The following is a 13,570-nucleotide window of genomic DNA, read 5'->3' as shown; positions in this document are numbered from 1 at the left end:
AGCAGATCCCCTGTAGTGGTACGACTGGCTCTTCTGCAGGCTCTAATTTCCAGCTGCAATGGCAAGGGCCCTGGTCCAAGCTGTACTGACAATCAAGTGCTGAGCTGTGCCCCTGAGCCCTGCCCAACGCTACCCTGCGGTTTTACTGCAGCCGTAACACAGCAAGCTTCTGGGGCGAGCCTGCCCACTTCAGCCTCAAGACGAAGAGCAAAGCATGTGAAAAGTGGTCAGCTCTCCCTGCTTTGCTATGTCCTGCGGTAGTCAAGGTAGGCAGGCCATTCCCATCGATACTGCTGTGGGGCCGCAGAGCAGTGCTGCACAGCCCACATTTGGATCATGGGCTGCTAGTTGAAGAAATCCGCCTGACAGCATAATATATAGGTAGCTGTTAAGTGAACGAAGAAGCCTGATGACAACAACAATAGGGAATTAATATTGACCGAATTCTTATCTAGCAGAATGTAAGTTTCACAATTTTCAGAAATTCTTTACCGATCTGAGCTCATTGCCTTTTAAATCGAAGTCATTGTGAGGGCATACTGGACTGTACAATTAGTCTTCGAAGTACACAGCCATAGGCAAATACACAAGAAGTGCTTTGCTAACATTCAAACACTGATTTTCTAGCTCAGCAAAGTACTACTATTATGCTCACAGTTACCCTGGCATAGCCACAAGCTCGATCCATATCATGAAATAAACTTTCATTACTGAAACAGGACTATACTAGTGGCTGGATAGTTTCACCTGTGTGTATGTGCTGGAAATTTGTAAAGAGCTATCAGCCAAGGATGACTTTCCCTCATGCAGTTATTTATAAGGCAGAGCTGACTTTTCTTTGCTGTTGACATGGCACAAAGCACCTCACGTACACTGAAGGTCTTTTTGGCAAGAGTTTTTAAAACAGAGCTGGGAGCTATCCCAATTGGAGGGCCAACTATGTTGTATCATCCTGTGTAAATGTCTTATACAGAGCTAATTTGACTTTTCAGACATTGTGACGTTAGAGTGAATTTCTTTCACCAAGTATTGTAAGAGAAATGGTGATAATGCACTCCCTTCCAGGGAAGGTCTGGAGCCAAGCAGCTGGAGTGATAGTGGCTCTCAGGCTGGATGGGAGTCAATAAAACTGTGCTGTTGCAAAAAGCACAAACACAATATCAGCATGTTTAAGTGGATGTGCAGACCCAAGACGTGAAGAAAATCTAACACTTAGCTAAAATACTGTGTCTAATTTTAGGCACTGAAGTTCAGAAATTACAGAAACCACCTAGAAAGTCCAGAGGAAACTACAAAATCTGTATTCTAGAAATTCTAGAAAACATGACCTATAAGAAGAAAGAACTGTAAAAAAAAGGGGGGATTATTTAGTCTAGGAAGCAGAAGACCGAGGGCAGCACAGCAATAATCTGTGTATAGTTGAAAAATTGATGCAGTAAGGGGATTAACCTGTTCTGCGTGCTCATTCCTGGTAATATAAAAGCAATGGGCTTAACCCAAAGTACAGGGGATATAACTTTGAGTAACACTAACGTTATAGACACTGGAACAGTTTGCCAAGAGAGAGTCTGGAACTAACGTCATCAGAGAGCTTCACAAAGGAGAGTAACTTCTGGAGATCCCCCCCAGTCCTATTCCCTCCAATGCTTCTTTTTCTCTACCCACTAAGAAAAGGAAAGTGCTCTGCTCCTCATAAGCTTTCAGCTAACACAACAATCCAAGAGACTAGGATACTCTTCAACTGCCTAGCGTTTTTCTTCTTTTAAGGAGATCTGTTCTGTTCAATCGTTTCTGTGTGCACTCGATACACTCAGATGAGCATTTGCACTGCTCAGCATCCTCTGCTATTCGCCTGCCAAAGTCCCATGAAGTTCTGCTTTTCCTTCAGTAAGGAAACCGCGTCTGTTTTTTCTGATACGGCAGCTCGACAGTTCCTCGAAAACAGAATTTTCTAGCTCGCTCACGGCCCTCTGAAATGCTGTGGCATCCTGCAAAGCAAACCCTGACCGTGAGACGGTACAATAATGCCACTGCTTCTGTTCGCACGCACTTTCTGGGAGGCTCCGTTTGATTTTGTTACGTTTTCCGGGCACGAATTGCACCCTGGCTGCCACCGGCGATTTTGGCGGCGGATTTCTCTCTCTCTGCGTCCGAAGGCCCCAAACGCACCGGCTCCTCCTTAAGCGGGAGCGCGGAGCGCTGCGCTGCCGCCCCCGGCTCTCCTCCAGGAAGGCGAGCGAGCCCCTGCCCTCCGAGCCGGCCCCGGCCCTTCCTCGCAGCCACGCACCCCCGAGCTCTCCTCTCTCTCCTCTCCTCTCCTCTCCGGCTCCGCCTTTCTCTTCCGCCTCCTTCCCGGCCGGGCAGGCCAGGCAGGGGCGGCGGGGCCGGAGCGGGCCATGGCGGGGCCGCCCCCGCCCGTCACGCAGCAGGTCGGCAGCGCGCCGGGCTGCGGGCAGCGGCCGGAGCCGGGGGAGCTGCGGGAGGCCGCCCGCTGCCCGGTGGTGGACGCGGACGGGAGGAGCATCCCCTTCAAGGCTCTGTACGGGGAGCGAAAGGCGATCGTGGTGTTCGTGCGGGTGAGGAGGGAGCGGTGCCCGGGAGGGCTGGCCCGCCGGCCGGCAGCCCAGAGAGGCTCCTTGCGGGGAGCCCCAGCGTGGCCGTGAAAGGGGCGGGGGAGCGGGGCCGCGGGGTTCACACCGGCTAGGCTGGAGCAGAGAGGAAAGAAAATACGAAGCGGGTGAGTTCTGCTTCTAGGAACCCCCCTTCTGTGGTAAAACGATACGGTATTTACCCGAAAGGAAATAATTCTTCAACCGTGTGTTTAGGGAACAAGTATTGCATTCCCTGATTTCCCAGCTGGCAAGCCAGCTCTCACATTCCTAAAATATCCAGAGATAAAAATATTAGCAAGGCCCCAAGCCCAGCGTCCGCGTCCTTGTTCAGGCTTGGATTAAACCAGGATCCTAATCCAAATTTGGCGACTGCAAAGAACTTTAACCTTCCCTGTTCCCACTTCCTGACCACCTCCAAAACGGTTTGTGCCCGTAGTCAGAATCTGATGCATCACTGCTATGCAATTATGTCTGTTTCTGACACGTCCAACTGGCTATGTTGCAGAATTTTTTATGTTACACCTGTAAGGAGTATGTAGAAGACCTGGCAAAAGTCCCCAAGGCGTTTTTACAAGTAAGTACTCTGCCCTTAATATGTACATGGGGTTGCTGTCGCCATGCAGATTTGTTATGTCCCACTGCAGACTTGTGTGAGGCTTAAACCTTCTGGGAATCAAAAAAAAGGCTCAGAAGAAAGTTAGCGCTTTCACTGTTTGCTACAATAGCTGTAATGTATCTGCCTAGGAGACATTGGAAAGGATTTATTGCACTACATGCTCTGTTGCAGCAGCATTATTTCTCCCTGCCCTATTAGCTTGGTGCTGTTTTTTCTGCTGTGTTCTGAACAGTTAGACAACATCTGACAGGCATTTCTTTTGGTATCAGCAGCGGCCTGGGCACCTGTCTTCTCCTGACCACTAACTAACTACTGCCTTTTCCATTATGCCGGTACAGCTGACTGGTGGTTGTGCATGGAACAAGATCAGAAAATTGATCTGGATTAAAAATAGTCTTTTTTTCTATGGTTATTTGTAAACTGCATCAGTTGTGTGATCTGTTCTCCAGGCAGCTGCACAAACAGGAGTGACATAGTGACAGAAAGGAGAAATGGAGTGGGCAGGGGTTGCTATGGACAGGTATTTGTTGGGTGGTAGGAGATACCAGGAAAGACAATGATCCCCTGCTAAATGTGGAAGGTCAGTCTGTCCCTTCTCGGCTGCTGATTGAAATTCTGTCATATTTTATTCCCAACAGCAGCATAGCCGATGACAGCTCCTTGCTGACAGCAAGCCTTAGATGGACTAGGAATTTGGGGATGAAAAGGGGCAATTTCTTTGCCAGCTCCTGTTCTCAGGACAGATTTTTCTAAACTGCTCAATCAGTGTTACTCAGAATGACATTTTCTTAATTTGACTGCTCAAATATGTGTATACAGAGAATCAAAACCATCCATGCTTTTCTTAGTGTGAGTATTCTGTTTTTAGGAGGGCTTCTTTTCATAACAAGCAAAATGATTCTATATGGGAAAGGCAAGTATTACACCCTAATATTAAAACAACCTTATATTTTATTGACTGTTTTACTGGCATCTAAATGAACTTAAGTTTTGGCCTCTATTTTAGACTCAGGGCTAATGTTGCACCTGCAAAAGACAGCAGTACATGCGGATGCAAGTTATATCTATTAATGAGTGTCCGTATATGTAAATCGCAGACGTACTTGTATGTGCACCAATATTTGCATGCTGCTTTTTTAGATGCAGGTGCAACGAGTGAAAATTTCGAATTTCCAAAATCATAGCGGGTTGCAATCAACTGAAAAGATGACGCAACTAATGCTACAGAAAACTTAAAGTTTACACATCTGTAACTTCAAAGTTATCTTTAAAAATAATTTTTCACTTAATAAATTAATGTAGCTGCTAACTGTGGGTGATAGACAAAGGTGCAGGCTCCAAACATGTAAGTGATGTTAATTTCAAATAACTTTAACTCAGTGCACTGTGATCATTAACTCAGGACACCAGATTCTGCTAATGCTTTGCAGCCACACAGAAACAGCGGAGTTCCTCTTTACAGTTTCAATACCCATGTTCTGTTCTAGGAAGCAAATGTGAGGCTTATAGTTATTGGACAGTCATCTTATCATCACATCAAGGTAAATAAAGTAGTCATTAAATACATTGTATCCTCTATTGTGTCTTAATGGTCTGCATTGAGGGATTTCGCTCTGAGTGAAAAGACGGTCATTTGCAACCACAGAAAAAGAGGATAGTGTTCTTTTTCATGAAGCAATTCTAATAGTAGTACATGAATAAAGCAAATAACTAAAATTTTCAGTTTAAAAACCACTGAGGCTTGCTAAGGAAACATCTTTTCTTGATTTCACTGGAAGCTTTGTTTAGTAAAAGCTTTGGAACGAAAAATTTTTGGCCTTTAATTTAACATGACAAATCCACAGGTTTCCAAATTGGGGGTGGGGCGAGGGGTGGGGTGGCAGGGTGTCAGCATTTTTTCCACTGTCAGTAGATCCTAATTACTGTAACCTTAAAAATATTACTTTTTTTTGTATGCATATATTTTGCAGCCCTTTTGCAGTTTAACTGGGTACACACACGAAATGTACGTAGATCCACAAAGGGAAATTTATAAAACGCTTGGCATGAAAAGAGGTGAAGGTAATAATGTTTCAGGTAAGAATAATTTTCTCGCCTTTTTTGGACTTACGCAGAACAAAACAAGAACGCTCTGATAAAATAGCATGATCACAATGTAAATAGGAAGGGAGTTGCCCACCAGACCATCTCTTCTAGGCTATATTTTGCCAAAACACTGGTGATCAGGAAACTTGAAACTATTCATAGCAGCTGTTCGATTTTGTTGTTCTCCTGATATACTTTCGTATTTGTAGATAACAAGCATTTTGCCATTTTGTTTAGTGCGGAGCCCTCATGTGAAATCAAGCACGCTCCTGGGAAGCATTAGGAGTATGTGGAGAGCAATGACCGGCCCGGCTTTTGATTTTCAAGGAGACCCCGCTCAGCAGGGAGGAGCTTTGATTTTAGGCCCAGGTGAGCTTCTTTGTTTTGTGTAAAAGTTACAGTCTTCTCCTTCAGCTGTTTGCTTTAACGCTACCATGTCGGCTGCTGTCCCTGTGGATCCCAAGGAGACAGTCTTGTGTTGAACTGTGTGATTTTGCCAGCTGAAGGAACCTGTGGAAGTGTCGTTGTGTAGTCCCACCTCCCAGAGAGGTGGCACAAAGCTGATCACAGTCCTGCAGAAATCGATAGGAGTGCTGATGGAACAACTGCCCCAAAGTTTGGAGGGGTTTTTTGACATCGTGGTGTTCACCTACATTCTGCTTTCACATTTGATTCTAGGCATTTAATGCAGTTTTAGTAGAGGAAAAATGCATGAAGGGGGGACTGCAACATGACAAAGTCATCTCATCAAATCATTAGGAAACATCATGCTACAGCAGATTTAATTCAGTTAGATGCCTCAATGTTCCTTGCTTCTATAACTTAATTAAAAAAAAATCTTTGTCATTGTTTAAAATACAGTCTATTGTGCAATCTATAGAGCTAGTACACATTTGTACAAGAACTAGTAGGAAATCAGAATGCTTATTTGATTCACTCATGTCTTTGAATAAATAAATATTTTATTCAACTATTTACATGTTATTCTCATTCCATTGCAGGCAATGAAGTTCATTTTTTGCACCTTGATAAAAACAGGCTGGATCACATTCCCATTAACACAGTTTTGCAGCTGGCAGGAGTTAAAACAGTAAATTTCACAAACAAACCCCAGATTATTGACATATGACACTGAGAGAATATATAAATTTTTTTATTTGTGCTCTACAAGAACAATTCTCCAGCGAATTCCACCAGCGTTGGTACTGTGGTGTCTTTATGGGACATCTGAAATCTTATGTAGAAAATCAGAGCACGAAATAAGCTACCTGGCACTGAAGATGGACACAAAAGTGCTACTTCCATTGCGTATAAGATAACAAAAACTAAAACACAACTGAGGCTTATTGCAAAAAATCTTGTAGCTTATTATTTCCTCATCAAACAATCTTGCTAATATATTTTAAAAATCTTTGTTCAAGATGTGCTAAACTAAAAAATCTGGTTTTGCTCAGGAAGAACTTGGGATTCTTGCCTTCAGCAGATCACACTGGCTTTCAATCCAATACCTCTCGGCGATGTTTTAAAGCTTCCAGCACTGTGTGACAAGCCTGTATTAAAATATACCTTGAAACATCACAGTTTCAAACACTGGAACTTAAGCTTATGCCTACTTTTGCACCTGGCACTGGCAGACATTATGAAATACATTTTATAGTTTTAAATAAATATTTTAAATACATCATCCATTGTCTGCAATTCTTTTGTGTCATACAAAAAGGTGGGTCTGTAAGACCAGGGAGAGGTGCATCTTAAACCTATTTCTGATCAGATTGTCAGTTTTGGAGTAGGCCATAGTCAATTACTTGTTTTCCTATGAAGATCTGCAGCAGAATATTCTCCCTTGTATGTATGTACTTTCTCTCAGAGCAAGAGGTCTCTGAAAAAATGTCCTCAAGTTATTTCTGTCCTAGACAACTGAGCTAAGGACAACAGCATTTTGGTTTGCAGTTCTGTCAGATTTCATGTTACCCATTTTTCTAGAAGTGTTTATGTTCAGAATCTATTGCTTTCATTAAAGTAGATGTGCCCTCTTTCATCCATAAGCCACTTCTTTTTAGCAATTTTAGAATAAGATTGTCCAAGATTTATGGAGGAGCATATCCTCCTCTGCAGTTTCTGATCTTTGGCCTTCACTGTAAAATGCTACTATTCATACATACCTCACCTGCAATTCTCCCCCCTTTTAAGCTTTAACACTAATGCAATTGTAAAACGGTATTCTGTGAAGAGGTTTGTCCCTGCATCCGTTAAGGTCACTGGCAGGCCCAGAGCAAGCTCCAGAGAGCTCTACACCATTAAGAGCATGTGAAATTAAATGCAGCGTTCCTTGACGAAAAATAAAAGGCTTGCTTAAGAAACACAATGATGCCGAGCAGGGTAATTCCATTAAAGGTACTATGCTTTAGCACCTTATTAATTACAGACACATTTTGATACGGTGTGTTTAGAAGAAGGATATTATTAATGTAAAAATACTGTGTTCACTTCCCTGCTTTGACTAAGCAGCACTCGGCACAGGGCTGAAAGTAGTCATGTGCAGACTCAGAACCCTCGTGATTTCAGGGCTGGCCAGAGGCTTCCTCAGAACTTGGCATAACGGACTGGGAACGGCAGCTGAGGCTCACAGGGGAGTAAAGTCCGCTCTTCATGAACCACTGCCCCTACATTCATAAATAAGGAGCTGCCCCTTCCCTCCAGGGCTCCCCCAGCTCACCGATATTTTTGAGTATGTCAGAAACTCTGGAATGCAGCTGCCTCTATGTTACTTGAACCACAGCAGAAAGCAAGCTAGAAAACTGGTCTTATGTTTGTAAAACAAAGACAAGAAACACAGAAAACTTAAATTATTTTCAAAGAGAAAGAATGACAAATATTGTTTATTTGTACTGCTTCCACTCTGCTTCATTCACCTAATCACACTGCCAAGGACACCAACCCTAGTTCCACTTTTGTTTTGCAGTCATTTCACTTTCATGTTCGTGGTGCTTTTGATTTTAAAGGAAGTGTTTGGCTAGCTGTTTTTTGCTTGTTTTGTAGAATTTTCAGTAGAATTAAAATAATATACAATGGGAATAGTTCTATTGCCGCTAATAGATTAAATAAAACTATAGCTAAGAGAACTGGGGACTCTTAAAAGGGATTGGAATGAATTAAGTTGTAGTTTGACAGCTCTGTAGGTTGAAGTCATCCACCCCCACCATTTCAGCACTGACAGGAACCATACCACGGCCTCTGTGTTATCCCAGCAAAATCACTTCTTCAGAAAGATTAGCAAAGCGCAGCCAAACAAAAAGAGGGAAGAAGACAGAGAGGAGGATTCAGTAGAAGAGCTAATCCTAATGAGGGCACCGGCCCTGCATTTTGCATCTGGCCACAGCTTTGCCGAGTCCGCTGGCACCCTGCAAGACAATGCTTCCCATGTGCATAATGAATTGGAACAACGGTGGCCATGTTCATCCTTGAGAGAAACGGTTTTCGGAGGTCAGCAGAAACAGTCAGCAGAATTTTAGGTCTCTGGTGTTATTTAGAAAAAGTATTTTTAAAAAGTTATTGCGGTGCAAAGTGGCAACCAGTGGAGATAAACACTGACCTCAAGCTCAGCAGATGGTAGAATACTTCAGCAAGGGCTTTTGTCACGGCCAATGAGAGAGAGGTGGGGAGGGAGCGTTTTTCAGAAGTTGTTTTAACTACTAGCTTCATTTATTTGAACGCCTACTTGAAATAATGGTGTGTTTTAAAGTATCGCTGTGTCTGAGAAGCAGACCCAAACCCTGCTATTTTAGCTTTCCAGATAAATCCATTTAATGTTCAGGCCAGAAGAAGACTGCGTGTACTGGACCGGTTCCAGCTGGCCTCACACACTGTCACGTCCCCTGGGGCGAGAGGCACCTGGAAGCCTGCGACGCCTCAAGAAACGCAACTGGAAACGCTCCTTTCCGAAGGTGGCGGCTGTCTGCCAGCGCCAGCGTCGCCGGCCCCTCCCTGGCAGCGGACTCGCCCCGCAGCCGGGGCCCCCGCACCCCCAAGAGCTGCGTTTCTGTCACGCTGTCACCACCAACACCCCCCCGGGAGAAGCCCGGCGCTACGCCAGCAGCCCTCGCCGCGGCGGGCGAGGCAGGGGCGAGGTGCCGAGGGCCCCGCCGGCCGCCAGCAGCCCCGAGGCGGCGGGGACGGGCGGGCCGCGCCCAGCCGCGCTCCCCCAGCCCACCTGTTACAGCAGCCACTATGACATCACCGTCCCCACCGCTCCGCACTGGTGACGCCACACCGCGCTGACCCAATCAGAGCGGGCGGAGGGCGGGGGTGCCGGGAGGTGGCCGGGAGCTGCCGCCGGCTCGGGGCGGGGGGGCCGTAGGTGCATGGGGCGGTGGGAGGGGGCGGTGTCCGGGGAGACGCGTCAGCCGCCGCCGCCGTCGTCGTCGTCGTCGCGGGGCCCTCCCCTCCGGCGGCCCGAGCCCCGCGGGGAGCTGCGCGGCGCGGCGGGGATGAGGCGGTCCGCCTCGCACCCACCGTAGCGGCGCGGCCGCCTCCGCCATGAAGCGGAAGAGCTGGGCCGAGGCCCGGCGCCGCGCAGCCCCGGCGCCGCCGGCTCTGAAGAGAACTCGGGGCGCGGCGTCGCGGGCGGCGGGGGGCGAGGCGGAGCGGCGGCAGCCGCCCCCCGCCGGGCCGGAGACCTGCCTGAGGATCGCCGGTGAGGGGGGCGTGCCGGGGGGGCGGGCGCGGCCGGGGTGGCGGCGCGGCGGGAGAGTTGAGGCGCAAGTCGGGGCCGGGCGGCCGGCGGCGGGACGGGGCGGGGGCCGCTGGGGCGTGGGGGGTGTCTCGGCCCGTCCCGTCGTGTCCCGTCCCGTCCCGTCCCCACCCGTCCCGACCCCCCGGCGCTGGGCGCCGCGCCGGCCCCCGGGTGGGAGGCGCGGCCGCGGGGCAGGAAAAGTTCCCCTCAGCGCGGGGTCGGCGCTGTCCCCGCCGGGAGCCCGGGGCGCTGGGGCGGCGGCGGCCGCCTCTGCCCTCTGTGCGATGGGTCAGCTCTTGCGTCTCTCCGGCGTTTCACGCAGCGAAGTATTCTTTAAAAATGCGCCGCTAGACCAACCGTTCTTCCAGAAGAATAAATACCGTGTTTTTTTAATAGCTCTGGCCGCACCGAGCAATCGCCTTGTGCTGTCTTCTGCTCGTAAGAGAGTAAAGGGAAAATACATTTGAACCTGTAAAACGTGTTTCCGTGTGTGTGGGGGGAAGTAAGATTTCTCTCTGTGTTGGGGGTATCGGTCTTCCTCCTCATGTTGTGCTTGCTGGCTGATGGGCAAGCGTCGCACCTCTTCTTGACGCTCGAGTGCCAGCGGCTTCTTGCAGGCACGTTTGCTCGGTGTCCTCCGCCCTTCCCGTGGTCCTGTGATTTGAACCCTGCCTTGTTTTGGCACAGGAACCTGCCTCTGTGGGGAAGCGTATTGAATCACAGCCGAAATAATTCCAGATTTAGGTTTGAGTTCCCCAGCTAAAAGACATGCTTGAGTTTAGTTTGTCTAAAAAAAAAAAATTACTTTTTATGTCCTGTGTCAGAATCTGAGAATGGTAGTATTTACAACTTCTCATAAAAAAACCCCAAGAAATAAACCTCGCTTACCGCTTCTCTGTGAAGGACATGGGAAATTGTCTGTAGACAGAGCAAGCAAAAATACAAAGAGCAAACGTGGACGAAAGGCACCAATCTTACCTGTGCCAAGAAACAGGCTTCCTTAAATTAACTAGTGTGTCTCCTAGATAATACGTTTAGAAAACCATAAGATCTTGGTTTGAAAATTGGGTATAGCAATGTAGGAAGAATGTGAACTCCCAAAGCATACCAGATTCCTCTTTTTAAAAAGCTCTAATGCTGTCAGGGAATAAAATCCTAAATCCTCCAGCCTAAAATACAGCATTTTAGGCCTAATCTACACAGAGAAACATAATGGTGTACTTACATGCAGAACTCTAATGCTACAATAACTCCATATGTGTATTTTTCCTATAACTGCAACCATTTATATAGGAAATGATGATGGTAGAGTTTTAAGGTTAAATGTAGAAACCCCTCATTTAGCACGTGATGACTTTTTGATATCGAAGTAATTTCACTACCTAGGAGACCATGAAGCCCTGTCCAGCTCAGATCTCCAGCAAACAGGTCTGTCTAACCATTCTCACACAGCAGTTGCTTGGATCCGATAATGCACGTCTGGCATCAGCAGGCCCCTTAAATTACTGTATTTTATCCTCCAAAGAAATGTTCACCTGTTTAAATAATACAGTAGAGCACCTAGGCTTTGACTTGTGTTTTTGCAGTGGGATTTCACCATACGCAGCAGTACACAGTATGACAAACTTGATTAAAATGCAGTAGATTATTATATTTAATAATATTTCATTTTGTCTTCATCTTCTTTCCTTACTGTGCACAGTGGCTGCTGTTTACAAGCTTCTAATAATGGAACAATTACAGTCTAATTTTTATTACACTGGTATGTCATACGTATTTTTTAAAAGAGAAACCTTAAAAGAATAAGCCCACAGGCTTTCCTTTTTATTCAGCTGTTTTAAAAGTTATTTCAAGTTTTGAACTGTCAGTTCTGTCTTCTCATAATGCAGTTCTGAGAAATGAATCAATAGTTCTGGACTATCTATCTGTCTGTCTGGAGACAGATTAAAACACAAGGCCTTATTCTTGCAAATGGGCATACTGGTAAATATTTTAGCCTCTGTAAAGGCTGAGAGATCCGCGTTAGCTTATCTGCTTCCAGAAACAGTGCCAAACTCATTAAGAACATTGCAGGCTACCCTCATTTTCATCTTTGCTAAAAGACAGAGGCAGAAAACAAACCCGAATAGCTGTAAAGATTTATGGATCTTTTCTTTCGTGGTGTTACATTCATAAACAGCAAAGTTTGTAATCTATTATTTGCATGGATTTTATACTCAGAATACTTACAGTAATTATTGCATTTCTTTATTTCGTAATGAATTGTATGCATCAGCCATATGTCAGAATAATTTTTAATCAGAATAATCTAAATATTTTTGTTTACTATTAAGACTAGTTCAGGAAAGGTATTCTTGTAAAAAATTGTTTGTTTTGCTTTGTTAAGCTGCATGGTAAGCCTTACCATTTTCTCTTTGTCAACTAATGTGTGAGGCTTGCGGGTATGAATTCAATTTGCTGGAACTGAATGCATTTCTTCTGTTTATTAGAAGCATATTCCCATATCCTTCTCATCTCTGAAAGAAGTAATTTATATGATCTAAAGAAAATGTAACAATTCTGTGTGAGATGCTTGAAAGCTGTTGATTTCCTTTGCTTGGCTGCTTTTCTTTGTCATTGCTCTGATTTTATAAATAACATTTTAAAGAAGATGTAGAATAATGCATAAACCTCAGGCAAAAGGTGTGTGTTTCTCTCTCACCTCTTTTCAGTAGTTAATTCTAAAATGAAGTAACTACAATAACTATACATGGAATTAAATTTTAAGTGGTATAACACCGTGGGGCATTTCTTGACATTTGTTTGTCCTTCTGCTAAATGTATAGCCAGTTTGTTTACAGTGAAGAACTAACATCTTAAAGGATGCTCTGAGCTGTACTGTATGTGCCTTTTTTTTCTTTATTGAGAATCATTTCACTTACTGGAGTAAGTCACTTGGAGTTTTTATGAAATAGCATTCGGTTTAATATGTTCATTGGTCAGTGGGTTGGTTTTTTGGTTTTGTGTTGGTTTTTTTTTCAAACCATTGAGTTGTCTTCTGTTTTTTCCAGTATTGCTGGCTTGTCATTGTAAATTTTGTGTATTATGTAGAGAACTGTTTCTTTGGAATGCTAAGGACACTTCTACTGAGTATCATTAAGCTTTCCAACATTTTGACTATCAACATTTTCAAGTAGTTTTCATTATACAGCTATCTCGGTACAAAAGTTGTATTTACTCTTTTATCAATATGACCTCACTTACTTGTGAATCTTTCTCAAAGTTAAGATTTTAAATATGAAGTTAAGGCTTTTAATATCTAATCCAGCACTGAAAGTGCATGAACATAGGTAAAGTAGTTTTGTGTTGTCAGACAAGAGCAGTAGAGTGCAAGGACTCTATTTGAGGAAAGTAACACAGTGTTGTTGATAAGTCATGACATGGCCCTGAAAATAATTTTTTTAATGGTTTTCTGTTAAATAAAAAGTTCCTTTAGCTTTTTAGTGTGCTTTCATTTTCTTTTTCAGAGGCCAGGCTGTTCTAATT

General features: G+C 44.9%; 2 protein-coding genes across 8 annotated transcripts in view; both read left to right on the top strand.

Moving 5' to 3' along the window:
• Positions 1 to 2,194: 2,194 nt before the first annotated feature.
• Positions 2,195 to 6,976, top strand: PRXL2C (peroxiredoxin like 2C). Its single transcript, XM_072860403.1, has 6 exons — positions 2,195 to 2,576; positions 3,118 to 3,186; positions 4,716 to 4,769; positions 5,199 to 5,304; positions 5,551 to 5,682; positions 6,315 to 6,976. Exons 1-6 carry the CDS (start codon positions 2,397 to 2,399, stop codon positions 6,440 to 6,442), a joined length of 669 nt encoding a protein of 222 aa, XP_072716504.1. The 5' UTR covers positions 2,195 to 2,396; the 3' UTR covers positions 6,443 to 6,976.
• Positions 6,977 to 9,708: 2,732 nt separating this feature from the next.
• The window catches only part of CDC14B (cell division cycle 14B), a 48,199-nt gene continuing 44,337 nt past the window's right edge, over positions 9,709 to 13,570 (top strand). For all 7 annotated transcript variants that reach the window (XM_072859813.1, XM_072859812.1, XM_072859809.1 and 4 more), the window contains exon 1: positions 9,709 to 10,006. In XM_072859813.1, coding sequence (XP_072715914.1) covers positions 9,850 to 10,006 — 157 coding nt within the window. In that variant the 5' untranslated portion in view covers positions 9,709 to 9,849. The remainder of the gene's footprint in view (positions 10,007 to 13,570) is intronic.

Source organism: Ciconia boyciana, chromosome 4 (genome assembly GCF_034638445.1).
Source record: "Ciconia boyciana chromosome 4, ASM3463844v1, whole genome shotgun sequence".
In the NCBI taxonomy this organism is placed as follows: Eukaryota; Metazoa; Chordata; class Aves; order Ciconiiformes; family Ciconiidae; genus Ciconia; species Ciconia boyciana.
Note: the sequence above shows the minus strand (reverse complement) of the source record. Positions and strands in the feature narration are given on the sequence as shown.

Bases quoted from the DNA above. Each gene is read 5' to 3' on its own strand.
- PRXL2C (XM_072860403.1), top strand. From the start codon at position 2,397: ATGGCGGGGCCGCCCCCGCCCGTCACGCAGCAGGTCGGCAGCGCGCCG. The intron at 3,187-4,715 runs GTAAGTACTCTG...GTTCTGTTCTAG, and splicing joins TCCCCAAGGCGTTTTTACAA to GAAGCAAATGTGAGGCTTAT. The intron at 5,305-5,550 runs GTAAGAATAATT...CATTTTGTTTAG, and splicing joins TGAAGGTAATAATGTTTCAG to TGCGGAGCCCTCATGTGAAA.